General features: G+C 44.6%; 1 protein-coding gene across 3 annotated transcripts in view; it reads left to right on the top strand.

The window, feature by feature from the left end:
- The window catches only part of PCGF6 (polycomb group ring finger 6), a 583,658-nt gene that overhangs the window by 270,274 nt on the left and 289,135 nt on the right, over window positions 1–24,249 (top strand). For 2 of the 3 annotated variants that reach the window (XM_069611698.1, XM_069611700.1), the window contains exon 6: window positions 4,083–4,191. In XM_069611698.1, the coding sequence (XP_069467799.1) occupies window positions 4,083–4,191 (109 nt within the window). The remainder of the gene's footprint in view (window positions 1–4,082; window positions 4,192–24,249) is intronic. The other variant, XM_069611699.1, reaches the window with a different exon arrangement.

Here is a 24,249-nt window from a genome sequence, read left to right as displayed (position 1 = left end):
GGAAAGGAAAAGTAGAACTGTGTATTTATGACAAGGCGGATGAAGCCTAAGGAAGTGATTGAACTACCAGAAGCTTGACGCCCAAGCCTGAACTGTTGAATTGTACCAGTAACCCAAAGTGTGCAAGACTGCTAGAATTGTGCCATCCACCTATCCCTTTTAAGAAACTCTCAAGACCCCGTGGGGCTGAAAGTGGAGAAGGGAGTTGTTGACTCCAACCTTTTCCTGGCATTTCTTTTGAAATACTATTTTCCTTTTGTATTCCCTTAACACATTTGTCATTGTTAGGAGGACAAGGTTATTTTTTTTTGTTTTTGTTTTTTAGTATAGGCCTTTTATTTTTACTAGTCTGACTTGGAGTTGTTTTGTTATTTATTTAATGGTGGAGACTACTCCCATTTTAGAGTTAGGGCCAATTAGGAATTCTACCAACTCAACCAAAATACCAAATAAAGATTTTCGAAACTTATATCTATTGTGTCTGTGTCTACTACTTGATACCATCCCTTCCTTACACAACCCCTTTTTTTGTAACGTGTGGTCAGTTTGAGGAATAAAACAAGACACTTGTCATCAAACAAGTTTTTTTTATGTTGCAGGTTATTTAATATATTCTATCACCAATTACGAATTACGTTATGGTGGGTTGAAAAATGCTTGGGAAAAAACATTTCATCTGAAAGGTATGATTTTGATTTGGTTTTTTGTATTTGTAACACGCACGTGACGTACTTAATCGTATATTGGCGCAGATATCAGCAGAGGCAAATGATGTATATCAAAACGAGGCCCCCATAAAATAAGGGGGCCATCTACCTGAAGAGAAAGGTTTTCAGTGCTCGGCAAAATTGCAGGAGAGAGCTCATGGTCAAGTTGTAGAGGTAGAGAATTCCACAATCTGGGACCAAAAACTGAGACTCTTCTGTCACATCGAGATGTATGAGCTGAGTGAGGAATGATCAGGAGATGACTGTCGTTAGAGCGTAGTTGTCTCATTGGGTGATATGGCTGAATTAGCTCTCTTAGATACAGAGGAGCATTGCCGTTTATACACTTAAAAATAATGCAGGCTGTCTTGAATTTAATGCGGTCAGCAATTGAAAGCCAGTTTCGCTCCCGACGGTATGAGGACACATGAGTAGATTTGTTTAATTTAAATATCTTTTTATATTATTATTTTACGGTGAAGGTAGAATAATTAATTTGAGCCAAGTCACACATGCCACAACTCTACCTAGTAGCCATTGCTGGAACTTCACCTTGACTTCAGAGCCACATCATTGTTCCGGGAAATTGTATTTGTTTTACAGGGCGGCAGTGCTACTTTATACATGGCTTTATCAACCCAATTTCCTGGAGCAAAAAGCTTGCATTTTGGCTAATTTGCATACCCTGCCTGATGTGGCTCTGGACTGGAGATACACTTCAAGCGATGGCTACTAGATGGCGATGTAGCATGTGCGACTGGGCTCAAATGAATGATATATATATATATATGTCCAAATTATGGGGTACATTACAAACCCTCAATTGGTTGAATGAAATACTTAACATGTTGGTACACATCCATCGGGGCACAGAAGCATTGATAAAATGTTGTGGAGGGGTGTGAGATGGGCAATGATTCACTCAAACCTGTAGAAACTATGGTTCCAACTGACCTGTCCAGGCATGAGGCAGTTCATTTGGCGGACCAGCGGGAGGGTCACAATGCACTGTATGCGTTGGCAATGACAGAAGGTTCGACAACAGAGTCCTGACCAGCGCTGGGATACCCGAACCATAGTGCAGCCACACAGCCCGACTCCCGTAATACATATCCCAGAATCCACCGCGGAATAAAAGGACAAACGGGGAACCAGGAAATATACAGCGAGCAGGAGCATTCACTATAAACATAAAACGGCCCTACCTTATGACTACGGAACCTCACCTGTTCAAGGTTAAAGAGAGAACGAGGGTCTGGGTGAGGAGGAGGAGGGAAACACTCACAACAGGTGCAGGAAAACGGGAGTTGTCGACAATGGCCGCATTAGAGGGACGGGAGGCCGCTAATTGGAGGGGAGGGACGTTGAATGGGTTAAAACCTGAAGACCGAGACTCAAGGGCTCTCTCCTTTTCCCATAGCAGACCTTGCCCGGAATCTAGGAGGAATGGAGTGAAACCCCGAGAGATTTCCATTGGGCATATTAAGAACCAGAGCAGCAGGAACCGGGGGCCTCCGTACCCCTTGCGACCACCTAGACACACGCCCAGCTGAGGAGGGAAAGCCAGGTTCAAATATCTTCGAAGACTATTGCTGTCCTGTTGAACCGGCAGCACAGGTCCCTGGCTGAAAGGCTGAAGCCGGCACCCGTATACCGAGGATAGTGCATTTCTTTTTGAGATACCGAGTAGGGCGCCTGGCTGAAAGGTTGAAACCAGTGCCTGTGACACCTTTCTTTCCGTGCTACCAGGGAACCATCCGGGTCCCAGTTAGGAACCAGAACTAAACGTTGACTTATTCTCTGGACCCGAGCCTGTAGGAAGACAGACAGCTGACAACACTGGCTCTACTACTTCTGTTGTTTTTCTTAAGAACAAAATCCGAGTGATGTAAGTTTGAATAAAAGTTCGTTACAAACCGCCTACTTTACAAGGGGTCATTGCACACCGCACTCAAGATCAAAACTGTGTAAGACAGGGGTGCGTTCTGCCATCCCTGCTCTTCTCCCTGTATATTAATGATTTAGCAAAGATTCTTATCCATCTTGGTACGGATGAACCTCGAATGGGCCAAGTCCTTCCAATGTTGGTCTATGCTTACGACACTGTCTTGATAGCACACACTCCTAGAGCCCTCCAAAAATTGATAAAGGAATACACAATATTTTAGAAGAATTTTGATTTAAAAGTGAATGCCTCCAAATCTGGTATTCTAGTATGCTCGGGCACAGTTAAATGCATTAGAATTCCAAAATGTTGACTGTATAAATTCTGTTAATACAGGAATTACATTTTTAGGAATTAGATTAAATAAAACATGATCGGCTCATAAACCTATGGTAAAGCAGGCTATTACTGGTGTATTCCGCTTCGCTTAGATATGTAGGTTCCAACCAATGAAAATGATTTTGTAAGTTTATCAAAAAAATTGCTTGCGGTAGCGATCTATGGTGACTCTTTGGGATTTCACAAAATGTACCCTATTGCAGTGCAAGGAAAATCAGTTCTTCGGAACTAGGCCTAAATTTCTAGGATGACGATTTTTCCCTGCAACTAGTCATTCATAGAGATTGTGGGGTAATAATAAGGATGAAATAACAGTGACGACCATTAAGGTCCTGATCGGCAAATCGGGAGCACTGTCCATAACTTGGTTGCCACACGTTAAAGTTCTCTTGTCAAAGGTGAATGCGCATAAGGCATCTAATGAAGCTAGGCCCTCTGGAGGAAGCCACGATTTCTCATGTGAAAAATCAGTTAACTGCATAAACAAGAATCAGCTGAACTGATGAAACCCCGGAACAGCCAGCATATTGTTATTTCGGACAATCTACAAGCTTATCTAACATGGTCTAACAATGTGTATGAATGCGATCTTTTGACAAGAGCGAGGTTTAATTGTATTTCTTTTGAGGGAAACTTTAGCTTCATGGTCCGGCCTCTTGGAGCAGGGTTCCTGTTTAATTTGTGGAAGCCCTGTGGAGAATTTACTACACTTTGCTGTCTTTTGTTCGGCCTATGATTACATAAGAGCACTGGAATCTCTTCTGTGAGGCAGGAGTTTTGTGAAATGTAGAGTGGTTCCTATCTATTGTGGGTGGATTTCCCTTTCATTGGATGGACAATGTTACATTACCTTCTGCGTGATTGGATAAGTAGAAAAGGTATTATGGATATTCACCAATGAAATTGTCTTACTTTTTTGTTTTTTGTTTATATAATTCTCATGATTTTAACATTGTTGTCCTATGTTGTATTTTGATACTGCTGTGTTTTATCTTGTACAATTTTATGGATCTTTCTTATCCAAATAAATATATATTCAATTTCGTAAGCAATCAAAAAGTTTGTTTTATGACTTTCATTTTGTCCTTCAGCAGTAATACAACCAACCTGTGTGCGCAGAACAAAAAACAGGAAAAGCTTGAGCACTGTTTACCGACTTCCACCAGAGCTTGATGTCTCCCTTCTATTAGAGTTCATCGGGTAAGTCAAGAACATGTCTCCTGGTCAGAAATGTAAAGTTTTCCCATAGTGGAAGTACCTTTGGTATTGTTGCATGAGCCTTATGGTGTTGAAGCAGGTTTGGTTATTTATTTAGTTGTATTTCGTGGCAGAGTTGACTCTTCAATGAGCGCATATAACTCTTTCCGAGGATTAGCTGCAGAACCCTTTTTTCCTTTTTTTGCATGTGTTTAGCTGCACGCTTAATGAGCATAGCACTGCAGAGCTTGGTATACATTTGAAAACATGTGCAAAAATGGAAATCTCAGCTGATTTGAGGGGCTTTACAGGGAGGTACCTTGATAAAAAAAATGCATGAATCTGGCTCTTACACAGTGCTACTGGGCAATAATGTCACAAAGGTGTACTGGGGGTAGCTCCAGATTTGGAAAATAGTCATGACGATTCCTGGCGGTGTTAAGGGGTCTTTGGGTACTCCTCTGAAACGTGCATTCCGCTCCGGTGAAGTTGGCACATTCAGACATTCAGTTTACCTCCGATCAAGCTCCCTGTCCCAAAGCATCATTACTGGTTGTTTCCAAGGCTTTTTCAGGCCTTCAAAATGTCCTAGCTTAAAATATTCATGAATGTCTTAAAACCTTTTGTACTTGTTCCTGTACCAGAATCTTCTTCCACACCTGTTCTTCTTTGAAGCCAAGAAGATTAGAAAGGAGGAACAGAGTTGGGATAGAGAGAGAAGCAAGTAAAAGCCCTTCTGTGTTGCAAGAAAATTTCTCTCTTACCGAGCAGTGGTTTACCTCAGTTAGCAACAGTGTGTTTCATTTGACTATTCTTCAGACCGGCAGAAAGATTGTTGTTCCTGCAGGCATGGAAGACGCATTGTTTAATGCTTGGCAGTCCTTTGCTATACTCCAGGGCACGTCTTTGGTTCTCTGTTGATGTATACTTCATTTCCTTTCAGATTTTTCTGTATTCCCCATTTTGCCTGCATCCCATTTCACCAAATCTCATTTCGCTGCCGTTATTTTACTGCACAAATTTAGTTGCGGGTTTGGGTTAGGTCGATAGAAAGGGGCGTGGTGGGAGGGAGTGTTGCAGGTCTTGCTCTGCCTTTTTGCAGTAAAAAGCAGTTTAAATAAATGCAGAGAAACTGAATCTGCGACATGGGATGCAAGTAAATCTCGTACATCTGATTTTCCCAATCTCCAAATTTGAAGGATTCCTCCCTGCAGGATCCATGCCTTCCTACTTCTCCTCCATCGCAACACACCACCATCCCCACCATCTTTTTTCTCTTTTAGACACTGGGCCGTCTTTCGTACCAACATCTGAAGTGAAGGGCAACCAAAGACAATGGCAATTTGTATTTAGTATTTTTTGTATTTTATTTGGGATTTATAAAGCACTTTTATCCAGTGCGCTATACAGAGGTTCATAAAAAAAAGTACAATAAAATGAAGATACAGGCAAGAATAGAACGACAATCGGCCTTGTGTATCAGTTTGCAATAAATAGGTCTTCAGTGAAGAACGAAATAAAGAGTATGAAGAGATTGAACGGAGAAAGATGGAGAGAGCATTCCAAAGGAAAGCAGCTAATAAAGTAAACAAACGAAAACTAGCACAATGAGGACGAGGGACTATAAGAAATTGTGACTGAGAACGAAGAGAACGAATAGGGATATAAAGAGACTAGCGAGCAGAGGTAAGTACGTGCAAGATTATGAAGAGATTTAAAGACTAGACATAGAAAATTAAATTTAAGACCGGAATGAAAAGAGAGCCAGCCAAGAGTAGAAATAGAAGAGACAATCGATTCAAGTGGGAGGAGAAGATGGAATCAAAGCATTAAAAACTGATTTCATCGCAGCAAGACCAGAGAGAGGAAGATCATATAGTGAGACTGTGTAATAGAAAAGTCAGAAAATAATTGTGAGTTTTGTTGCATCAAAAGTTAAGAAAGGACGAGCTTTGCGGATATTCTCTAAATGATAAGGACAAGCGCGGGAAGATGAGGAGATATGATGGGAAAAAGGTAGATCTGAATCAAAGTAGAGTCTGAAGTTACGAGCCGAGGAAGAAATAAGAAGTAAAGATGGAGGAAAGGAAATAGAAGAAAGAGGAGGAGGAGAAGCAATCGTGTTTTCAGGGGAAAAGAATTCTTCAGTTTTGGAAGCATTTAATACCAAAAAGTGTTCCATCATCCAGGAATTAAGGGCTAGGCGACATGTAGAAAGTTTAGCGTGTATTTCAGGAGTGAAAGAGGAAAAAGATAGGAAAAGTTGAGGGTCGTCTGCATAGAAATAGTGAGACAGACAAACGAACTTGTGCCAAGGGAGAAGTATAGAGAGAAAACAGAAATGGACCAAGGATCAAGTGTTGAGGAATTCATTTTTGGTTCGCTTATGACATTTATTTATTTATTTTATTTATTGTCCCCTTGTTAGGCGCTTATACAGCAAATCAATTCTGTTTCAAAGCGCCCACAGGGGAACATGGAGGGGACAAGGAGATGAGAAACATTACAAAAACATAAAAAAGATTAAATGCAGTGGGAGGGTTGGGGGGGGCTACTATGCCTTGTGAGTGTTCAGAACGGGCAAGTGCAGAAGGGGGGGGGAATGGGATAGGTGCTGGGGTGCTCATGCGTGAGTGAAAGGTAAGGTGCAATGTATGGTAAGTCTGAGCCTCTAGGGTGGAGGGTGTGCCGAGATAAGTGCTGAGGATAGACGGAAGCTGGGGGCGATTCGGTGTGGGAGGTGCATGATGGCCCTGGACACCAAACAAGCAACAGGGAGGGGAGGGGAGCCAGAATTTAGGAAAGTGCTGCTCAACCCTCAAGAGGGAGAACCCCTGCTCAATGATACCCAGATAGACCAGTGGCTTGTGTGTCACCCAGCCAACACCCTGTTCCCATGCACTCCTAACCAAGAGAACCTGATCCACATCCCACTCCCTACCCATACTCCACCTCCAATACACAGATATGACAGACATTTCTGACGACCTCGCCACTTATAACTCAAGCACACTCTTTAACAGAGAGACCTGGCTTATCCTGGCTCCACACACATCCGGGATGTTGTCCTACTATGTGCTACAGCATCCAACAAAAGGATCTCAAAGACTGGTGGAGGTCTCACAATCATCCACGAGACCTCATGGACCACCACTTTCCATGAGCACACTGCATCCTCCTGCATGGAGCATGTTATCTGCCTCTTCCTGCTCATACAGCCACTTTCCATTTCATCTAGCTACCCAAACAAAGAGATCCTTTATTAATAAAATCAGAAATCTCCCAACAATTTCTTACATCAACACATCTTTTTCAGAGACCTCAACCTGCTCAGAAGTCAAGCCACCACGAAAACCAGATCACTGTACTCCATTTCCATGGCTATCCTGGAACTTGTCACAGAGCCAACCCATAACAAAGGCAGCACCCCACGCTGTACCTGGTATTCACCTCCTCTTCAGTCATCAAATATCTCCTCTTTCCTCCCCCTAACCCAGCCTCGCACACACCTCTGACTAATTAGTTTGTGCAGCAATGCCCATCCTGCTCTACCACAAAAACCACATACCTCTCCCCAACCTGGGCCAATCAATCCAAACCAACATTGATACCCTTCAGGAACATCCCCATGGTACACACTGCCAGGAAACCTCCTCACCTCAACCTCCACATCCGAACCCTCGGAAAAAAATGTCAACCCCAAGCTTGGCGTGTTCAACCACACACTGAGCCCACCAAAACCATAGGCCCTACATACAATGATACTCACAAGAACAATGATAGCCACCCACAGACAAAGTTTATGTATGAAATCCCACCAACAAGATCTCATCACATTGAAAACCTTCCAATAATCATGCAGAACGCTCATCACCAAAGCCAAAACAAACTACTGCACAACAACCATCATGAAAGCATCTGACAAGAGCAGAGTATTCTTCCAAGCCATGAAGCTCTGCATAAACCTCCTGCCAGACCCTGCAATGCAAGTCCACTGTCAAATGCAACACCATCAACCTCTTTACAGAGGAGACAGACGGGATGAGGGAACACTGGTCCAGATACATATATACATTCTCTATTGGGTTCTTCTAGGGAGAACCCCTGCACTTTACCTTTAAAACAGCTAAACAACAGTTGGCATATTTATAAACAACACTTTCAATAACTGTGTATGGTAATGCAAGTTAGAAAAACAATAGGTTTTAAATCAGTGAACACCTATAAGTAGCTAGCTGGTCACTCTTAGCACGAAAGGAAGAAGACTTCTGCAGAGCAGGTGACCTCGAGGGAAGAGAATAAAACGGCATTCAGCAGGATTCACCATGGTCAGGCGGCAGTTGGCGATCTTCGGTTGGGGAACAAAGGAGCAGGCCCTGCATGCCTTCTTTTGGGATTAAAAGGCTGAACATATAAGGGCAAGTGACTTGGAGCACAAGTTAAGATCCTCCAAGTTCCAAGGATGCCCTTGGAATGGCGACAACTGCAGCGAGGTAGCCCAGGGGAGAGCTGGTAAATCCACTCGGTGGTCCAGGGGTTGAAGTACCGACAAGGGCCTCTCTTGAGATCAGGGCTTCCTCCAAACTGGGCTGGTAGCAGTGCTGGTCGGCTGCAACGGTCGTCCTTTGGTCTTCAGCAGGCTGCACTTCTTTGTAGGGTTCTTCGCTCCAATGATCTGTAGAATGTTTGCAGGAGTAATCCTTTTATCCGGGATTTGGCCCAGAGTTGCCACCACGTCCACCACAGTTAAGGGTCTGCACCATTCAAATAGGCAGGGCTATCCAATTATGGACAGCCACTACCCAAACATGTTCCTCAGCTACGGATACTTTGTGACTTGGATTTGGACCGGGAACAGACCGGCCCTGGACAGGGGTAGGGTGTGCATACAGACACATACATTCCCTCTCTCACTCATTCTCCTCTATAATATTTCCAATCTGGATTCCGAATACCATGCAGTTCAGCATCCGCTTCAATCCAAGTTATCTATGAGTCGCTCCATGCCCTGGACACAGGGGGCATCTGTTTATTCGTCCCTCTTAACCTCTGCAGCCTTCAATATTGTTGCATGGACTTCAAAAGAGCTGTTCTGCAGTGGTTCGCCGTCTACCTCTCCAGTAGGGACCAACTCCCCAGGAGGGGCCCTAACAGAAACCAGTGCTGCCAAGTAGCCTGCAGAGTTCCACAAGGGTGTATATGATACTTCGGGGGAAACACCTCACAAATCTAGACTTCAAGCTAAACCAATGTACAAGCTTGGATGTCAAATGCCACCTGAAGCTCAACCTCACAGACTGAGTCCATTCTCTAAGGAACCAAGCATGCTTAAGTGTAGAATTAGGAAACGGACAGAGCTCCATCAATTCATGCCTTAACTCAGCCATTGCTAAATATCTGAGCTTTGCTATTCACTGGAACCCCTCATCCAAAGCATGCGTTGCCAAGAAGAACAGAACAGCATCCTATCAACTTGCAATCCTCTGCAAAATGTGAGCAATCACAAATGCGAGGCATACAAGTAGAGAGTTTTCTCACAAGTAGCCATTTTGTTAAATAAGATGGGTAAGGAAACGCCTAACTTTCCCTAACCCAACAAGGATTTCCCTACCTGTCCATCTAATACTAAAGGAAAACACTTTAAAAGGTTTCTGTCCCTCACACTTATACATACAACAAAATCATAAAGGTATAAGATGGCCAATCAAACGCAACAATATATTAGTTATATTCAAACATAAACTTTGTAAACATGTTTCTGATGCTTGTTAATCTGCTTAGAATCACATGCTGTGCATATAGTCCGACATCCAGTGGTAGCCGCAGAGTATTGCATCTTGTCTTTCAAGGATCGAAAGGGTACGTTGACATGGGTGTGCCTGTAACACTATCCCTAACGTGACGTGTAGTGTACACAAAATCCCTCACGCGTCGAGGTCGATCTTCTGGCGGATGTGCTCAGCAGAGACTTCCCACTGCCCGTAGAGTACAAATGGCGATTACACGAAGACATTGTCTCCAAAGTTTTCACGCTATGGGGCTTCCCAGAGATCGACTTGTTCGCAACTCTGGCAAATGTTCAATGCCAAGATTACGCCTCCAGGTACCCCCAGAACCGATCCAAGGGGAACGGTCTCTGGATTGCATGGTCAGGGAAATTTGTTTACGCTTTCCCCCCGACTCCCCTATTCAACAAGATCTTGCACAAGATGCACCAGGAACCAGTCACCATGATATTGGTGGCCCCCATGTGGGCCCGCCAACTATGGTTCTCATCTGATTGTGATGTCCCTATCTCCTCCAATTAAACTGCCTTGACCTTCCAACATGTTATTTCAGGACAAGGGAGAAACACTTGACCTATGCCCGCAAACCCTGAACATAGCAGCCTGGCTGCTGAGGTCATAGAGTTTGGGCACCTACAACTCCCTCAAAGATGCATGGACATACTTAGGGAGGCGAGGAAACCTAACACCCGATATTGCTACTCCAGTAAATGGAAGCGCTTTATCTGGTGCAACTCAAAGGGCATCAATCCCATTGACTGCTCTCGTACACACATTGTGTTGTACCTGACTCACTTACTGGACTCAGGTCTGGTTTTTAATTCCCTGAAGGTTCATGTGGCTGCCCTCTCAGCCTACACCACATCACAACAGAAGGTGTTGTGGTGGAAAGTACCTGTTTTTAAGGCTTTCATGGAAGGGGTTAAAATAATTAATCCCACCATTTCTAACCCGGCTCCCGGATGGGACCTAAATGTGATATTGACAAGATTTATGGGGTCTCCCTTTGAGCCTATGCATAAAGCAAGTCTCAAAGATCTTACATATAAGACAGCTTGCCTAGTAGCCATCACTTCTATAAGAAGAGTTAGTGAACTACAAGCCCTTTCAGTCCTAGACCCTTTTGTTACATTCATAGAGATAAGGTGGTTCTGCACACTCATCCTCGATTTGCACCTACATTTATTTCCAAGTTCCATCTGAACCAATCAATAGAGCTGCCTACTTTCTTCCAGTACCCCAGTAATGTGACCGAAAGAAGCCTTCACACATTATATGTGTGCAGGGCAGTCATGTTTTACCTGGAAAGAACTAGACCACTGAGAAAAACAAATCAATTTTTCGTTTCAGTGGCAGCTGGTAAAGAAGGGGGTCCTGTCTCTAAATCAGCCATCTCAAGGTGGATTGTCAATTGCATAACACTCTGTTTCTCTCTTGCTAAGAGATAACTGCCCTTCAAGCCTAGAGCACATTCTACTCGAGGCACTGGGGCTTCCATAGCATTTATTGCAAATGTTCCCCTAGAATCCATTTGCAAAGCGGCAACCTGGAGTTCTGTACACACCTTTACAAAACACTATTGCCTAGACACTGATTGTAGGTCTGATTCTCGGGTAGGACGAGCCGTACCAAGACATCTTTTCACTACTGTTCCTTCTCACAACCCACCTCCAACTCCGGGTACTGCTCGCTAGTCTATGCACAGCATGTGATTCTAAGCAGATTAACAAACATCAGAAGACATGCATTACTCACCGTAATGGCATTTCAGATGATTGTACCTGCTTAGATTCACATGCGCCCACCCTTCCTACCCGCTGGGGTGGAAGGAACATGAAGGTGGTACTGCTTTCTCTCGTTTATGTACTCACTCATGATAGTCGAGGGATTCTGGGTACACTACACGTCACATTGGGGATAGTGTTACTGGCACGCCCATGTCGACGTCCCGTTTCGATCCTCGAGAGACAAGATGCACTACTCCATGGTTACCACTGGATGTTGGACTATATGAAATAGAGCTCGAACTAGTGGACAAAGACAAGGATGACGGAGTGCACAAGTGATTTTTGACTTGGTTTCAATTCCCAAGATTTTTCATTTTATTCAAGAAAAAAATACTATGTCTAAAAACATATTAAATGATTCCTACAATACTATGACCCATTCGCTTTTCTATTCATTCACATTCATACTGTTCTCATCAGTCTCTCATTCCACAATTCATTCTTTGAAAAAATGGTCTGTATATAAAAAACAGTTAAACATCTGTTATATCTCCATGTGATTACAGTTCATTGTAAAACATCCCCACCAATTTTGGGCTATCACAAAAGTCTGTATTCTATTATTTCCACAGCTTCACGTCGACACGTGTTTCAGTTGCTCTCTGCGAGCATCGACATTAATACTCTCTCTGTACGGCAACCTTCTTCAGGACAAAACAACCCATTTTTCAGGCACATATATTGACATGGGCCACACCATCTATAAAAATACATAAAACACTACATAAGTATTGTGTACTCCCGTCAATCCTTTTCAAGTTATTTGATTGCATATTAATATGGTATGCTTTCAAATTTGTAAAGCATCATCCGACTCACCTCCTATCCAATGGAATCAGGAGGGGCAGGATATAATATTCAATTTCAGCACATCTTAGTTGGAATCTGGAGGATGATTGTCCTCTGATCTAAGGGGTTAGGGCATATGTCTATTACCATCTATTGTACCCAATTCGCTTGATCGCAAAAGCCAACATTATTTATATAATTTAGCAAGTCCCAAGAGGTACCAATCAATGAATAGGAACCAAGTTAGAGATAAATAGCTCTATCACTTACTCAAAAGTGAAAACAGCCACAGTTTACGATGTTGATTCGTTTTTAAGCATATTATTCGGTGGGAAAAAATGACTTCTAGTTCCGAGGCTTCCCTTCTTTCAACACCTTGCTTTTAATTCATCTAGTAGTTGGGTTTTAGCTGGTACGTGAATCTGTAAACACTCAAAACAGCTACAAGATAGACTGGTGGAGAGGGGTTACCCAACACGACTGGTCAAAAACAATCTGAAGAGGGCAAAAAATACTAATAGAGATGTATGTTTAACACACTGTCCAAAAGAAAAAGAAGAGCGACTGGTCTGTGTTACTACCTATAATCCAATAAGTAACCAGATTAAGAAGATGGTCAACCACAACTGGGATCTTGTGAAGCAAGAGGGGTCCCTACATCGGAGATCGATGTTTGCTTTTAAAAGGAACCAAAACCTTGGGCAAAAATGAGTACATACATATGTGGAGCCAAAAAATAAACAGACAATACTAAACCAATGGGGGTTGCCCCGGTGATTGGTCACCATAAATGCGGAGGATGTGTAGCTTGCCCTCTGGCAGAAGTAAGAACTGACTTTGAATACAGACAAGTTAAATGGCAACTTAGAACACATACCAACTGCAAAACCAAGAATTCCATTTACGTAATCAGATGTCCATGTGACCTATTATATATAGGCAAGACTACCAGGGAAGTATGACAGCGTATCTCGGAACACAGATCATGTATAAGGAACAAAGTGGCGGATAAGCCGCTTGTGGAACATTTTGGGAGATATGGGCATAAAGACACAGACCTTACTTGGTTTGTGTTACAAGTAATACAGCCTTCAAAGAGAGGTGGTGACATGGGCACTCTTACATCAGAAGGAACAACGCTGGATACATACTTTAGACACAGTGAAACGGGGTTTGAACTTATCCGTGGAATGGAACCATCTGATTGCAAATATGTAAAATATTTTTTTGCTGTATTAGATAGGAAATGAACAGCAAGGGGGCCTAATCTAACACTCCTGATGTAGGTAGAATACTGAATGTTTTTGCAAAAAAATACGCCTAAAGAATATGCTGAGTAAAACATGCCACATTCCAGAGTACCTTTATATATATTTTTTGCTGAAATAATTGAAAATATTCGGCAACAAACATTTTAACAGTCTGTTTTACATCTCTATGACCAATATAGAGGTATTGCAATTGCGATCCCTGAGTTTTTCGGCGATTACCAATTTTCACAACAGAAGTTTAAGTGTCACAGCGAGATGGTTCATGAATAAAATAAAAAATAAGGAGTTGATGCACAGCCCGCGAAATGAGGAGGCTTTCCCTCACGTATGCGAGTGCTTCATAGTCCTCTTTCTACTAGCACTAACACAAGGAGTTGTGTTGATGGTATCTCGCGACCTCGAACTGCAACGCTGCGGTGTACGCGGAAAGGAAAATCCACAAACGGCGTGAATAAGGTAAATTTGAACATACAGGGCAGCCGCTGTATCTGGGCACTCGAATAGCGCTAAAGTAGAAACTATGCACCCTTGGATGCGAGATGGTGTCTTCCCAGTTAGAATTAAGAACTGGAGACACTTGTTCCCCAACCATTTAATAAGGGCACGAATGGTGATAATTGAATAATGTTGCCGTCGTAGATAAAACACGGACTGGCTTCTATCTAAATATTAGAGACTCACGCTTTTTATAAAATAATAAGGTTTGGCTTGCATCCGAACCAATTACTAGAGGCTCGTGCGCCCTAACTTGGACAAGTGGGAGCACTAGTGCTATCTCGAACAACAAAAAGAAAAATACTTAAACTTGAAGTGAGATACTTCTATACTGAATAACTTCAGTCACACAGAACTTATAGAACTAACTAAGCTTTCTGTATATCTTTACAGATTCACGTACCAGCTAAAACCCAACTACTAGATGAATTAAAAGCAAGGTGTTGAAAGAAGGGAAGCCTCGGAACTAGAAGTCATTTTTTCCCACCGAATAATATGCTTAAAAACGAATCAACATCGTAAACTGTGGCTGTTTTCACTTTTGAGTAAGTGATAGTGCTATTTATCTCTAACTTGGTTCCTATTCATTGATTGGTACCTCTTGGGACTTGCTAAATTATATAAATAATGTTGGCTTTTGCGATCAAGCGAATTGGGTACAATAGATGGTAATAGACATATGCCCTAACCCCTTAGATCAGAGGACAATCATCCTCCAGATTCCAACTAAGATGTGCTGAAATTTAATATTATATCCTGCCCCTCCTGATTCCATTGGATAGGAGGTGAGTCGGATGATGCTTTACAAATTTTAAAGCATACCATATTAATATGCAATCAAATAACTTGAAAAGGATTGACGGGAGTACACAATACTTATGTAGTGTTTTATGTATTTTTATAGATGGTTTGGCCCATGTCAATATATGTGCCTGAAAAATGGGTTGTTTTGTCCTGAAGAAGGTTGCCGTACAGAGAGAGTATTAATGTCGATGCTCGCAGAGAGCAACTGAAACAGGTGTCGACGTGAAGCTGTGGAAATAATAGAATACAGACTTTTGTGATATCCCAAAATTGGTGGGGATGTTTTACAATGAACTGGAGATATAACAGATGTTTAACTGTTTTTTATATACAGACCATTTTTTTAAAGAATGAATTGTGGAATGAGAGACTGATGAGAACAGTATGAATGTGAATGAATAGAAAAGCGAATGGGCCATAGTATTGTAGGAATCGTTTAATATGTTTTTAGACATAGTATTTTTTTCTTGAATAAAATGAAAAATCTTGGGAATTGAAACCAAGTCAAAAATCACTTGTGCACTCCGTCATCCTTGTCTTTGTCCACTAGTTCGAGCTCTATTGTATTTTCTGATTGATTGACCTGTAGAACTAGGGACGTTAAAACAGGTACCCCTTCTATTTTGCATTGTTGGACTATATGCACAGCATGTGAATCTAAGCAGATACAATCATCAGAAATGCTATTACGGTGAGTAAATCATGTCATTCTTGTAACCTGCGCCGTATCCCCCTTCCCCAAGATGAAGGCAGGATTTTCCAGATCCGAGTTCTAATTATGAAAGTTCTTTTGAATATCTAATGTCTGCTCTACATGCGACACAAAGTTCTGTTCACTGTATAAGTCTTTCACTTGACACTTGGATATGTTAAAAAAAGATTTATCACTCTTCAAATAGGATTGTTCAAGGTTTCCACAAGCTTAATAAACCAAGAAGACTGTCTTCACACTTCTAGCCAGCTTTCCAAATAACTTCTCTTCTTTGTAAAACAACCACTTTCAGATTTCTTGTTTATAAACAATAAGGTTTTGTCAGGATGGCTTTACCACACTCCAACTCATAACACATTAGTGGACTTGCCACTTTCTTTCCACCACAACCTTCATCCACAATACAGTACTTCAGTGTCTTTTTCCTGGTCCACTAACCTGCCAGGACTAACCACTAATAATCCCTTTCCTGGTATACTCACCTGCCAGGATAAAACTACTACTAATTATTGTCAAGCTTGGGGGGAGGATGTCAGGGGGGGAGTCGGACAACTCCTCCCAACCCACAGAAGCTGAATGGAGTACTGTGCCTGATGTAAGACTAACCAGACACCATACAGCAGCCAATAGAGGGGGAGGGGAAGTTTGGGAGAGGTTGTGGACGGGTATGGGGGAGGTTGAGGGTATCCTATGATGATATACTTTATTTATATCACGCCCGTACACAAATGTTTCAAGCCGCGATGAGGCAAGGGTGGGGTACAAGGGAGGACAAAACGGCAATCTTACTAGGCCCAGTGATATTGAGTACGCACAAGTGCAGGGGAGCGGGAAGGGGGAAAGTGCAAGGGGCAGGGGAGGAGTGGAAAGTGCTAAACACATGATCAAAACAGGTAGTGCAGCCAGCAGGTGGCAAGTGCAAGAATTAAACGCAGACAACGTGTGCCCAATAGGTGCAGTAAGGGGACTGTAAGTTGCAGTGTGGGTATGCAGCTGGGAGGGCAGGGATCTGGGCCGGAATTCATAGGGTAGCCAGATGCCAAGTGCAGAAACAGACAGAGATCAGCAGGGGAGAGGAAGAGAGAAGGCAGAAGCAAAGATGAAGGTCTTGAGGTGCTTTTGGAACAAAGATGGTTCTCCTCAATTTTCAGAGAGGCAGGGAGGGTGTTCCAAAGGGAGGCCCCAGCCGAAGAAAGAGATCTACCACCAACTTGTTGCTTGGAGAAGCGACTGACCCAGAGGGAGTTGGAGGTAGCGGAGCGAAGAGCTCGAGTAGGAAGGTATTTCCGAAGGGAGAGTTTAAGGTATTGCGGACTCAGGCCCCAGAAGGCCTTGTGGAACTTAATCTTTGCAGTCACTGGGAGCCAATGGAGATATTTCAGGCTGGAGAGATACGATCCCTTGGCTTGAGGTCAATGACAAGTCTTGCAGTCCTGTTCTGGATGATTTGCAGAGGGCGCAGAGTAGTAGTAGCAGCAGATTTAGTAAGAGGCTGTTGCAGTAGCTCAGCCTAGAGAGAACCAGAGCTCTGTAGACAGTGAGCTTCTGGGGGAAGGAGAGGAAAGGAAGAATACCTCTGAGGAGGTACATTTGGTAGTTTGACTTCTCAGAGACGTCAAAGATGTGTGGCGAAAAGGAAAGCGTGGAGTCAAAGATGACCCATAGGTTCTTAGCCTCACAGGTGGGAGCTGGGAGAGGGTCACGGGAGGCCGGTCATAGAGTGACAGGAAAGGAAGGTGCAGGAGTGCCGATGAGGAGGATCTCTGTCTTACTGGCATTAAGGCAGAGTTTGTTGGTGGCACACCACTCCTGGATTGCAGACAGAGATGAGAGAGGAAGAAAAGGCGGCATAGGGGAGCCTGAAAACGAGCAGTCATCTGCATAGCACTGAAAGTTGGAGCAGAGAGCAGCAATGCGGTTGGCCTTGGGTGCCAGGTATTGGTTGAAAAGCCAGGGAGAGAGGTTAGACCCCTGGGCAACACCACAAGTAGAGAGTGAGTTAGAGGAAAGTAAGAACCCAAGTTGGACCTGGAAGGGTTGGTTGGTAGAGGAAGGAGGTCAGCCAGGCCAGGGCCTGATCGGTTATACCCATGTTATCACATAGGCGGTTGAGCAGGATGGCATGGTTGGTCGTGTTACAGGCAGAAGAGGGATATAGTAGGATGAGGACAGGGGAGATTAGAATCAATGTTGGAGAGCAGGTCTTCACGGATGTTCAGGAGTGCAGTTTCCAGGCTTCTGGCTGCTATGAAGCCACACTGATGTCATGGAGCCAACCAACAGCTGGGAGATCGCCAGCTTTTCCAGGAGTTTGTCCAGGAAAGGAGTGATGGAGATTGGGCCATAGTTAGCTGGGCAGGAGGGGATTGCTGTGGGTTTCATGAGAAGAGAATGCTTCATGGGGAAGGGGTAGGCTCCAGTGGCGAAGGAGTGGTTGCAAAAGTCAGCCAGGGCAGGAGCGACGGTGTCCATATGGTCCTTGATGGTTTTGGATGAACAGGGAAGAACCTGTTTTGACGAGACTTTGGTAGATCAGACTTGTCTAGAAATCTTGTCAGGGGAGAACCGAGGAAAGGAAGAGAAAGAGGGAGGCCAGGTGGCTGCAGGGGGGCCAGAGGTAGCAGAGAGAGAAGCTGGAAGAGGACGAGATGGTGGACAGGATGTCCTGGGTTTTAGAGATGAAATGAGAAGCCAGGGCCGTGCAGAGGGCCTGGGAGGGGACAGAAGCGACTGCAATTCAGGCCAGTCTAAAGGCAGCAGAGTCGCCTTTATACACAAAGGTAGTGTTCAGATCAGGATTAGCTCTAACATACAAATCCCTTCAGCTGAGCTACTATCAGTCAAACTTGCCATCTCGCCAAACCAAACTGCTACTCTGCACCTGGTCTACAGACCTCCATGCCCTCTTAATACCTTCATCGAGGATCTTACAGCCATCCTATTAGAGAAAATCAAGGCAAACTGCCAAATCATTCTGCTAGGTGACCTTAACCTTGGACTCCTCAACCCTAACGACCATCATGCACTGGAAACTGCTAGTACCCTCTTTAACATAGGTTTCACACACCGCGTATGCGAACCCACTCACAACAAAGGCCGTACCCTTGATTGGGTAGCCGACCTTAATTGTAATATTAATATATAGTTGAACATTCCATGTGTGTGGTCTGACCACCACATTATCACCTTTAACATCCCAGCCAATAACTCTCCTACCAAACAGGACATCGCACCTGCCATAAGTACAAGAAACAAAAAGGACATCACACGTGATAAACTCCTCCCCATCATTCTGCCTATGCTCAACAAAATTGCACTAACGTAGTGACCCCACAACCCTTGTGGACGCCTATAACCGCACCATGCTCAAAGCCATAAACCCCATAGCTCCCACTAAACACAGGAAACCTAAACCGCGAGCGCACCTCAACTCGTGGTTCGCCTCACAATTGAGAGTGTTAAGCAAAGAAAAATAAACTGCTGAAACCCGATGGAAAAGCCTCTCCTCCCTATCCAACAAAGACAACCTTATTGTTGCTTCTCTTAACTACAAGGAAGCTATATTCCAAGCTAAAAAAGAGATTTACAACCCACGCATTTCACAAGCCGAATCTAACACTAAAGAGCTCTTCAAAATCTGTCCAAACTGGACTACTGTAATGCACTGTATCTAGGGACGAGCCAACGTAACCTAAACAAACGTCAGGTTTCTCAAAATAACGCCATCAGGGCTGCCCTTATCTTCCCTAGATCTTCACACATCTCGGACACTAGGCAAAGCCTTCATTGGCTTTCGGTCACCCAAAGAATATCACTCAAAACGCTTGCTCTCTCACATAAATGTGTAAACAATCGGCCCCCACTTACTTGGTTAACCACTTTGTTCACCATTCCTCAACACGCCCACAGAGATCCGCTCAAACTTAGTCTCTTCGTATCCAGATACAAACTTCAAAAAGCTGGCGGTGTGAGTTTCCCTGTCCTCGCTGCTAAATTATGGAACTCTCTGCCCATCCCCATCAGGAACGAACCATCTTTCCACGCTTTTAAGCATAAAGTCAAGACATGGCTGGTGCCCCAAGATGCCTAAGCCGGTACACACCTACATTAACTCTGTATGTACATTATTAATCTTTCTTGGTCCCCCCAGTCTGTACTTACTATGTGCTTGCCTCCCCTATGTACAGTGTTCTATATTTTTGCGTACTGCTTTTTTTGATTGCTTACCCTTTGCTCATGCTTCTTGTAAATATGTGTAAGTGTACACTGCTTTAATTTGTACATTGTTGTCCATATGTAACTGTAACAAAAGATATGCACCCAGATGCCTTTGGGCCAGGCACGCTCTGCAAATAAAACAAATACAAATACAAATACAGAAGTAGTGACTGCAGCAGGATTGGCCACCTCCTTTCAGATTTTAAAGAGTTTGGCCGAGTTGTTAGAGGCCTCAGAGACGCGGGCTTAGATGTGGGCTCTCTTCTTAGTGTGGACAGAGAGCCGGTTTTGCCTTTGGCGCAGGCGGCAGGAATGCACAAGATGCCCGCCATTTCCTCTCGGCCACCCTACATTTGCGTTTAAGGATGTCTAGGTCAGAGTCGTACCAAGAGTTGCACTTGTTTTTTGGCTTCAAGCGGATCCTCATGACTGGGGCAAGAACATCGAGAGTAACAGAGATAGCAGAGTGGAGCTTGGAAAGGGCAGTGTCAGGATGTGTCAGCCAGAGGTGGAGGTGGGGGAGACAAAGTAGCAGCGAAAGCCTCAACTGACACACGCTTCATGGGCCGGGTGACCGAGAAGGTAGGTGGCAGTGCTGGAGCTGGCTTGGCCTGCGGTGTAGAGAGGGAGAGATGGGAGGAAAGGAGAAAGTGATCGCTACAAGAGAGAGGAGTGGTGAGAGGGTTGGAGAGGGGGAGGTCAGAGGAGATGAGAACATCCAGAGTGTGCCCTGCAGAGTGAGTCGGGCCAGAGGGAATAATAGAAAGAGAGAGAGAGTCGCAAAGGTCGCAAAAGAGACCAGAGGAGGGACAGGAAGCTTCCAGGTGGATATTGATGTCTCCAAGGAGGAGGAGTTGAGTGGTTGAGGCCAGGAGGGAGGAGAGGTCAGCCCACTCTGAGAGGAAAGAGGTAGTCTGACCAGGTGGCCAATGGATAGTAGCAATGGTGACAGAGTGACCAGGAGAGGGTGAGTGCCTACAGACAAGTCATTCAAAGGATTAGTAGGCCTTCACAGCACAGGAATGACAGAGGCAGGAATCCACTCCGGAAAGATCCAGGCTACACCCCCACCAGGACGGTTGGATGTGGGTGCGGAGAGGATCTTGTAGTCATCATGGAGGGGAGTGTCAAAGCTTGTGGCAGAGCTGTCCATGAACCATGTCTCGGTGAGACTGAGGACATCGAGGTCAAGTTCTTCCAGGAGGTGGCAGATGTCAGAGGAGTGTTTGACAGCCGAGCGAGAGTTCAGAGTGGCAATATGGAGAAGATTGCCAACCTTGAAAGACTTTGGGGTGGGGTACAAATCAGAGGTACGCCCTGCAGAGGTGTAGAAGGAACCCAAGGGGGGGCAGAAGAGGAAGGAGGAGAGGGAAAGGTAGCCAAGGAGGAGGCAGAGGTGGGAGGCAAGGAGGCCAGAGAGGAGAGAGCGGGAACAGCAGGAGAAGGAAGGAAGCTGATGAGGCGCCGGAAGCTTCTATCAAAGAGGAGAAGGTTGGCCTGATGTCCTTGGACCAGGACAGTGCCATTCAGGTAGACATTACTGATTACCTTAGAGGAATGGAAGGGGTTCAGGAGGGCCTACCACCGGGTGCCACCATTAATGGGTGAAGAAGAGAAAGGAGACAGCACAGAGACCATATGAGGAGTCCAACGGTCTGGTGAAGGAACAACAAAGAGGATGTCAGTGAGGGTCTGTCTGGAGGATGCGCTGGTGTAGGTGTCGCCGATAGGGAGACCATGGTTAGAGATCAAGCTATCTTTTTTTAACTTCTTCCTACCAGACTTAGTAAGAAGGGTAGGACAGTCAATGGAGAAACCGTTGGAGACGATAGGAGAAACGGAGAGCTCCATAGGTGATGTGGAGGAGGGAGAAGAGGAGAGAAAGGGGGAGCAGAAGGGGCGGAACAAGACAGGAACAGCAGTACACCGTAGCACAATGCGGTCACTGGGCACAGCCAAAATCAAAAACACAGTACAGCCACCGGGCACAGCTAGATTCAAATCTTAGTAAAAGTTGAAACACAGTACAGCCATAGGGCACAGCTAGATTCAAATCTTAGCAAAAGGTGAAGTAGAACAGCCACAGGACACAGCTAGGTTCAAATCTTAGCAAAAAGTTGAAACACAGTACAGCCACAGTCAATAAGAGTGGGAGTCCAGGTGAGAGGAGTGATGGAGGGAAAGACAGAGGGGTAGGAGCATTTATAGGTAAAGGCGACTAACCCATGGTCGGTGAAGTGAAAGTGTCAAGATAGTTCCAGCTTCTCCGAGGAGTGTAAGAGCCCCAGCCCCAATGCGCTAGTGAGGGGTGCAGGAAGACCTCCCAGAACGACCAGGCAGCTGACGGGGCCTTAGATGCGGGCCTTTGAGGAAGGGCCGGCTCCCGCCTCCCGGTGTCCCTCATTGGCTAAAGAAGAAATAAGAGTAGCCAATGGTGGGGGCTCGATGCAGGCAACAGGAAGGGTATTAGTATAGCACCAGTAAAAATGCTGCCATCTTGGCCGTATGCAACAAGGCCACTGGAGAATGAAGTGGCAGTCCCTTATCTTGTAGGGCTTCGAATTCAACACTGCGTGCAAGATGATTCAAAAAGCATGCTGTGCACAATCCAGATCAATGACACTTACATTTATGATGCGTGTCGTCCGCAGCGCGATGTTGCAAGAAATGCACTTGCAGACAATTGGTAATTCAATGTATGATGCTGGTGGCAGTAGGCGGCATTGCATGTGCCTCGATAGCTTACTTTCACAGAGAGGCACTCTGTAGTAGATGTCGGGTCAGCATATGCCCTGGAACGCGAGGATCATCTGTTACGCTATGAAAAAGCAGAGAGAGAAGAGGAATCCGGGCCTCGATGCAGCCTTTGAAGCCTCCCAAAGCCCCTCATTGGCTAAATAAGGAAAAAGAGTAGCCAATGGAGGGGTCTCGGTGCAGGCACCAGGAAGGTTATTAGCACAGCACCAGTAAAAATGCTGTCATCGAAGTACGTGAGTGGATAGGGAAGGGGGGGAATTAGGGAAGGTACAAACAACATACAAGTATCTCCTGGAACCTGTCCTACCTACTCCCTGCTCCTGTATCTAGTTGTCTGAGACCCTACATGTAAACCCAGTTACTCTTTCACACAACTCACAAATGCAGATGTGTATTTGCCTGGTTACCTTGTGCTTGAGATCATTAAGCCTCTTGATATCATTTTTTATTTATTTTTGTAAAGCGCACTACAGCCCATATGCATCGAGGCACTGTTGCAAGAATGTCTTAGTTACAAGTAGCAGGCTTTGCTCATGGTTACAGGGAGCGAGGCTGACCAAAGGTGCAGTAGTAAGTGCATTGGTGAGGTTACAAGACAACGTTTTATAGTATTTGGTTACATGCAGAATGCTTGGCTCATGTTTACAGGCAGTGACGGCATAATAGGTGCAGAATACAGGACAATAGGTGCAGAAAACAGGTACCGGTATAGTGTTTACACACTTAGGTAAGGTAACTCATGACCACTTGATCTGGAGTGGGCAGATTATACAAAAAGTAGTGTTTTAAAAGCTTTCCTGAAGGCTGAGTGAGTCAATGCATCTTAAATGCGGGGGGGGGGGGGGGAGTTCCAATTGGTGGCAGCGATGACCAGGAAGCTTGAACCACCTGCACAGGTAAGGGGCTTGGGAATGGTGATGAAGTTCTAGTAGGCCGGACGGTGGAGGGTCTGGCAATCCTCTGGGAGAGGTACAGTGTGGTGGCTTTGTTATGGAGACATTTGTGGGTAAGGGCAAGTGTTTTAAAGATGATGCGTTCCTTGATTGGGAGCCAGTGGATATTTTTCCTGTTTGCTGAAATGTGGTCCAGGTTACATAGACCAGTTGCAGCCCTCAGGGCATTGTTTTGGATGATCTGCATTTTTCTGCTGTTTTTTACTGACATGCCAGCCTTTGCAGTAATCGAGCCGAGACCCAATTATGGCTCTAGCGATAGTGAGACAATTTTGTTCTGTCAGGAAAGGTCTGGCTGCGGTGAGCAGTTTAGCGTGGTAGGCCGCCTCCGATGCTATGGCGCTGACCTTCCTGAGCATGGAGAGGTTAGAGTCTAGACTCCTAAGGTTTTGACTGTTTTTGGAGACTGAGATGGGTGTGTTATCAATTGAGAAGGATTTGTATTTTTCATCAAGTTTTTGATGGTTGCTTGAGAGCCAATGATAAGAA

The sequence above is a fragment of the Ambystoma mexicanum genome, chromosome 8, assembly GCF_040938575.1.
Source record: "Ambystoma mexicanum isolate Mex_15411 chromosome 8, UKY_AmexF1_1, whole genome shotgun sequence".
In the NCBI taxonomy this organism is placed as follows: Eukaryota; Metazoa; Chordata; class Amphibia; order Caudata; family Ambystomatidae; genus Ambystoma; species Ambystoma mexicanum.
This window is presented reverse-complemented; position numbering and strand designations above follow the sequence as displayed.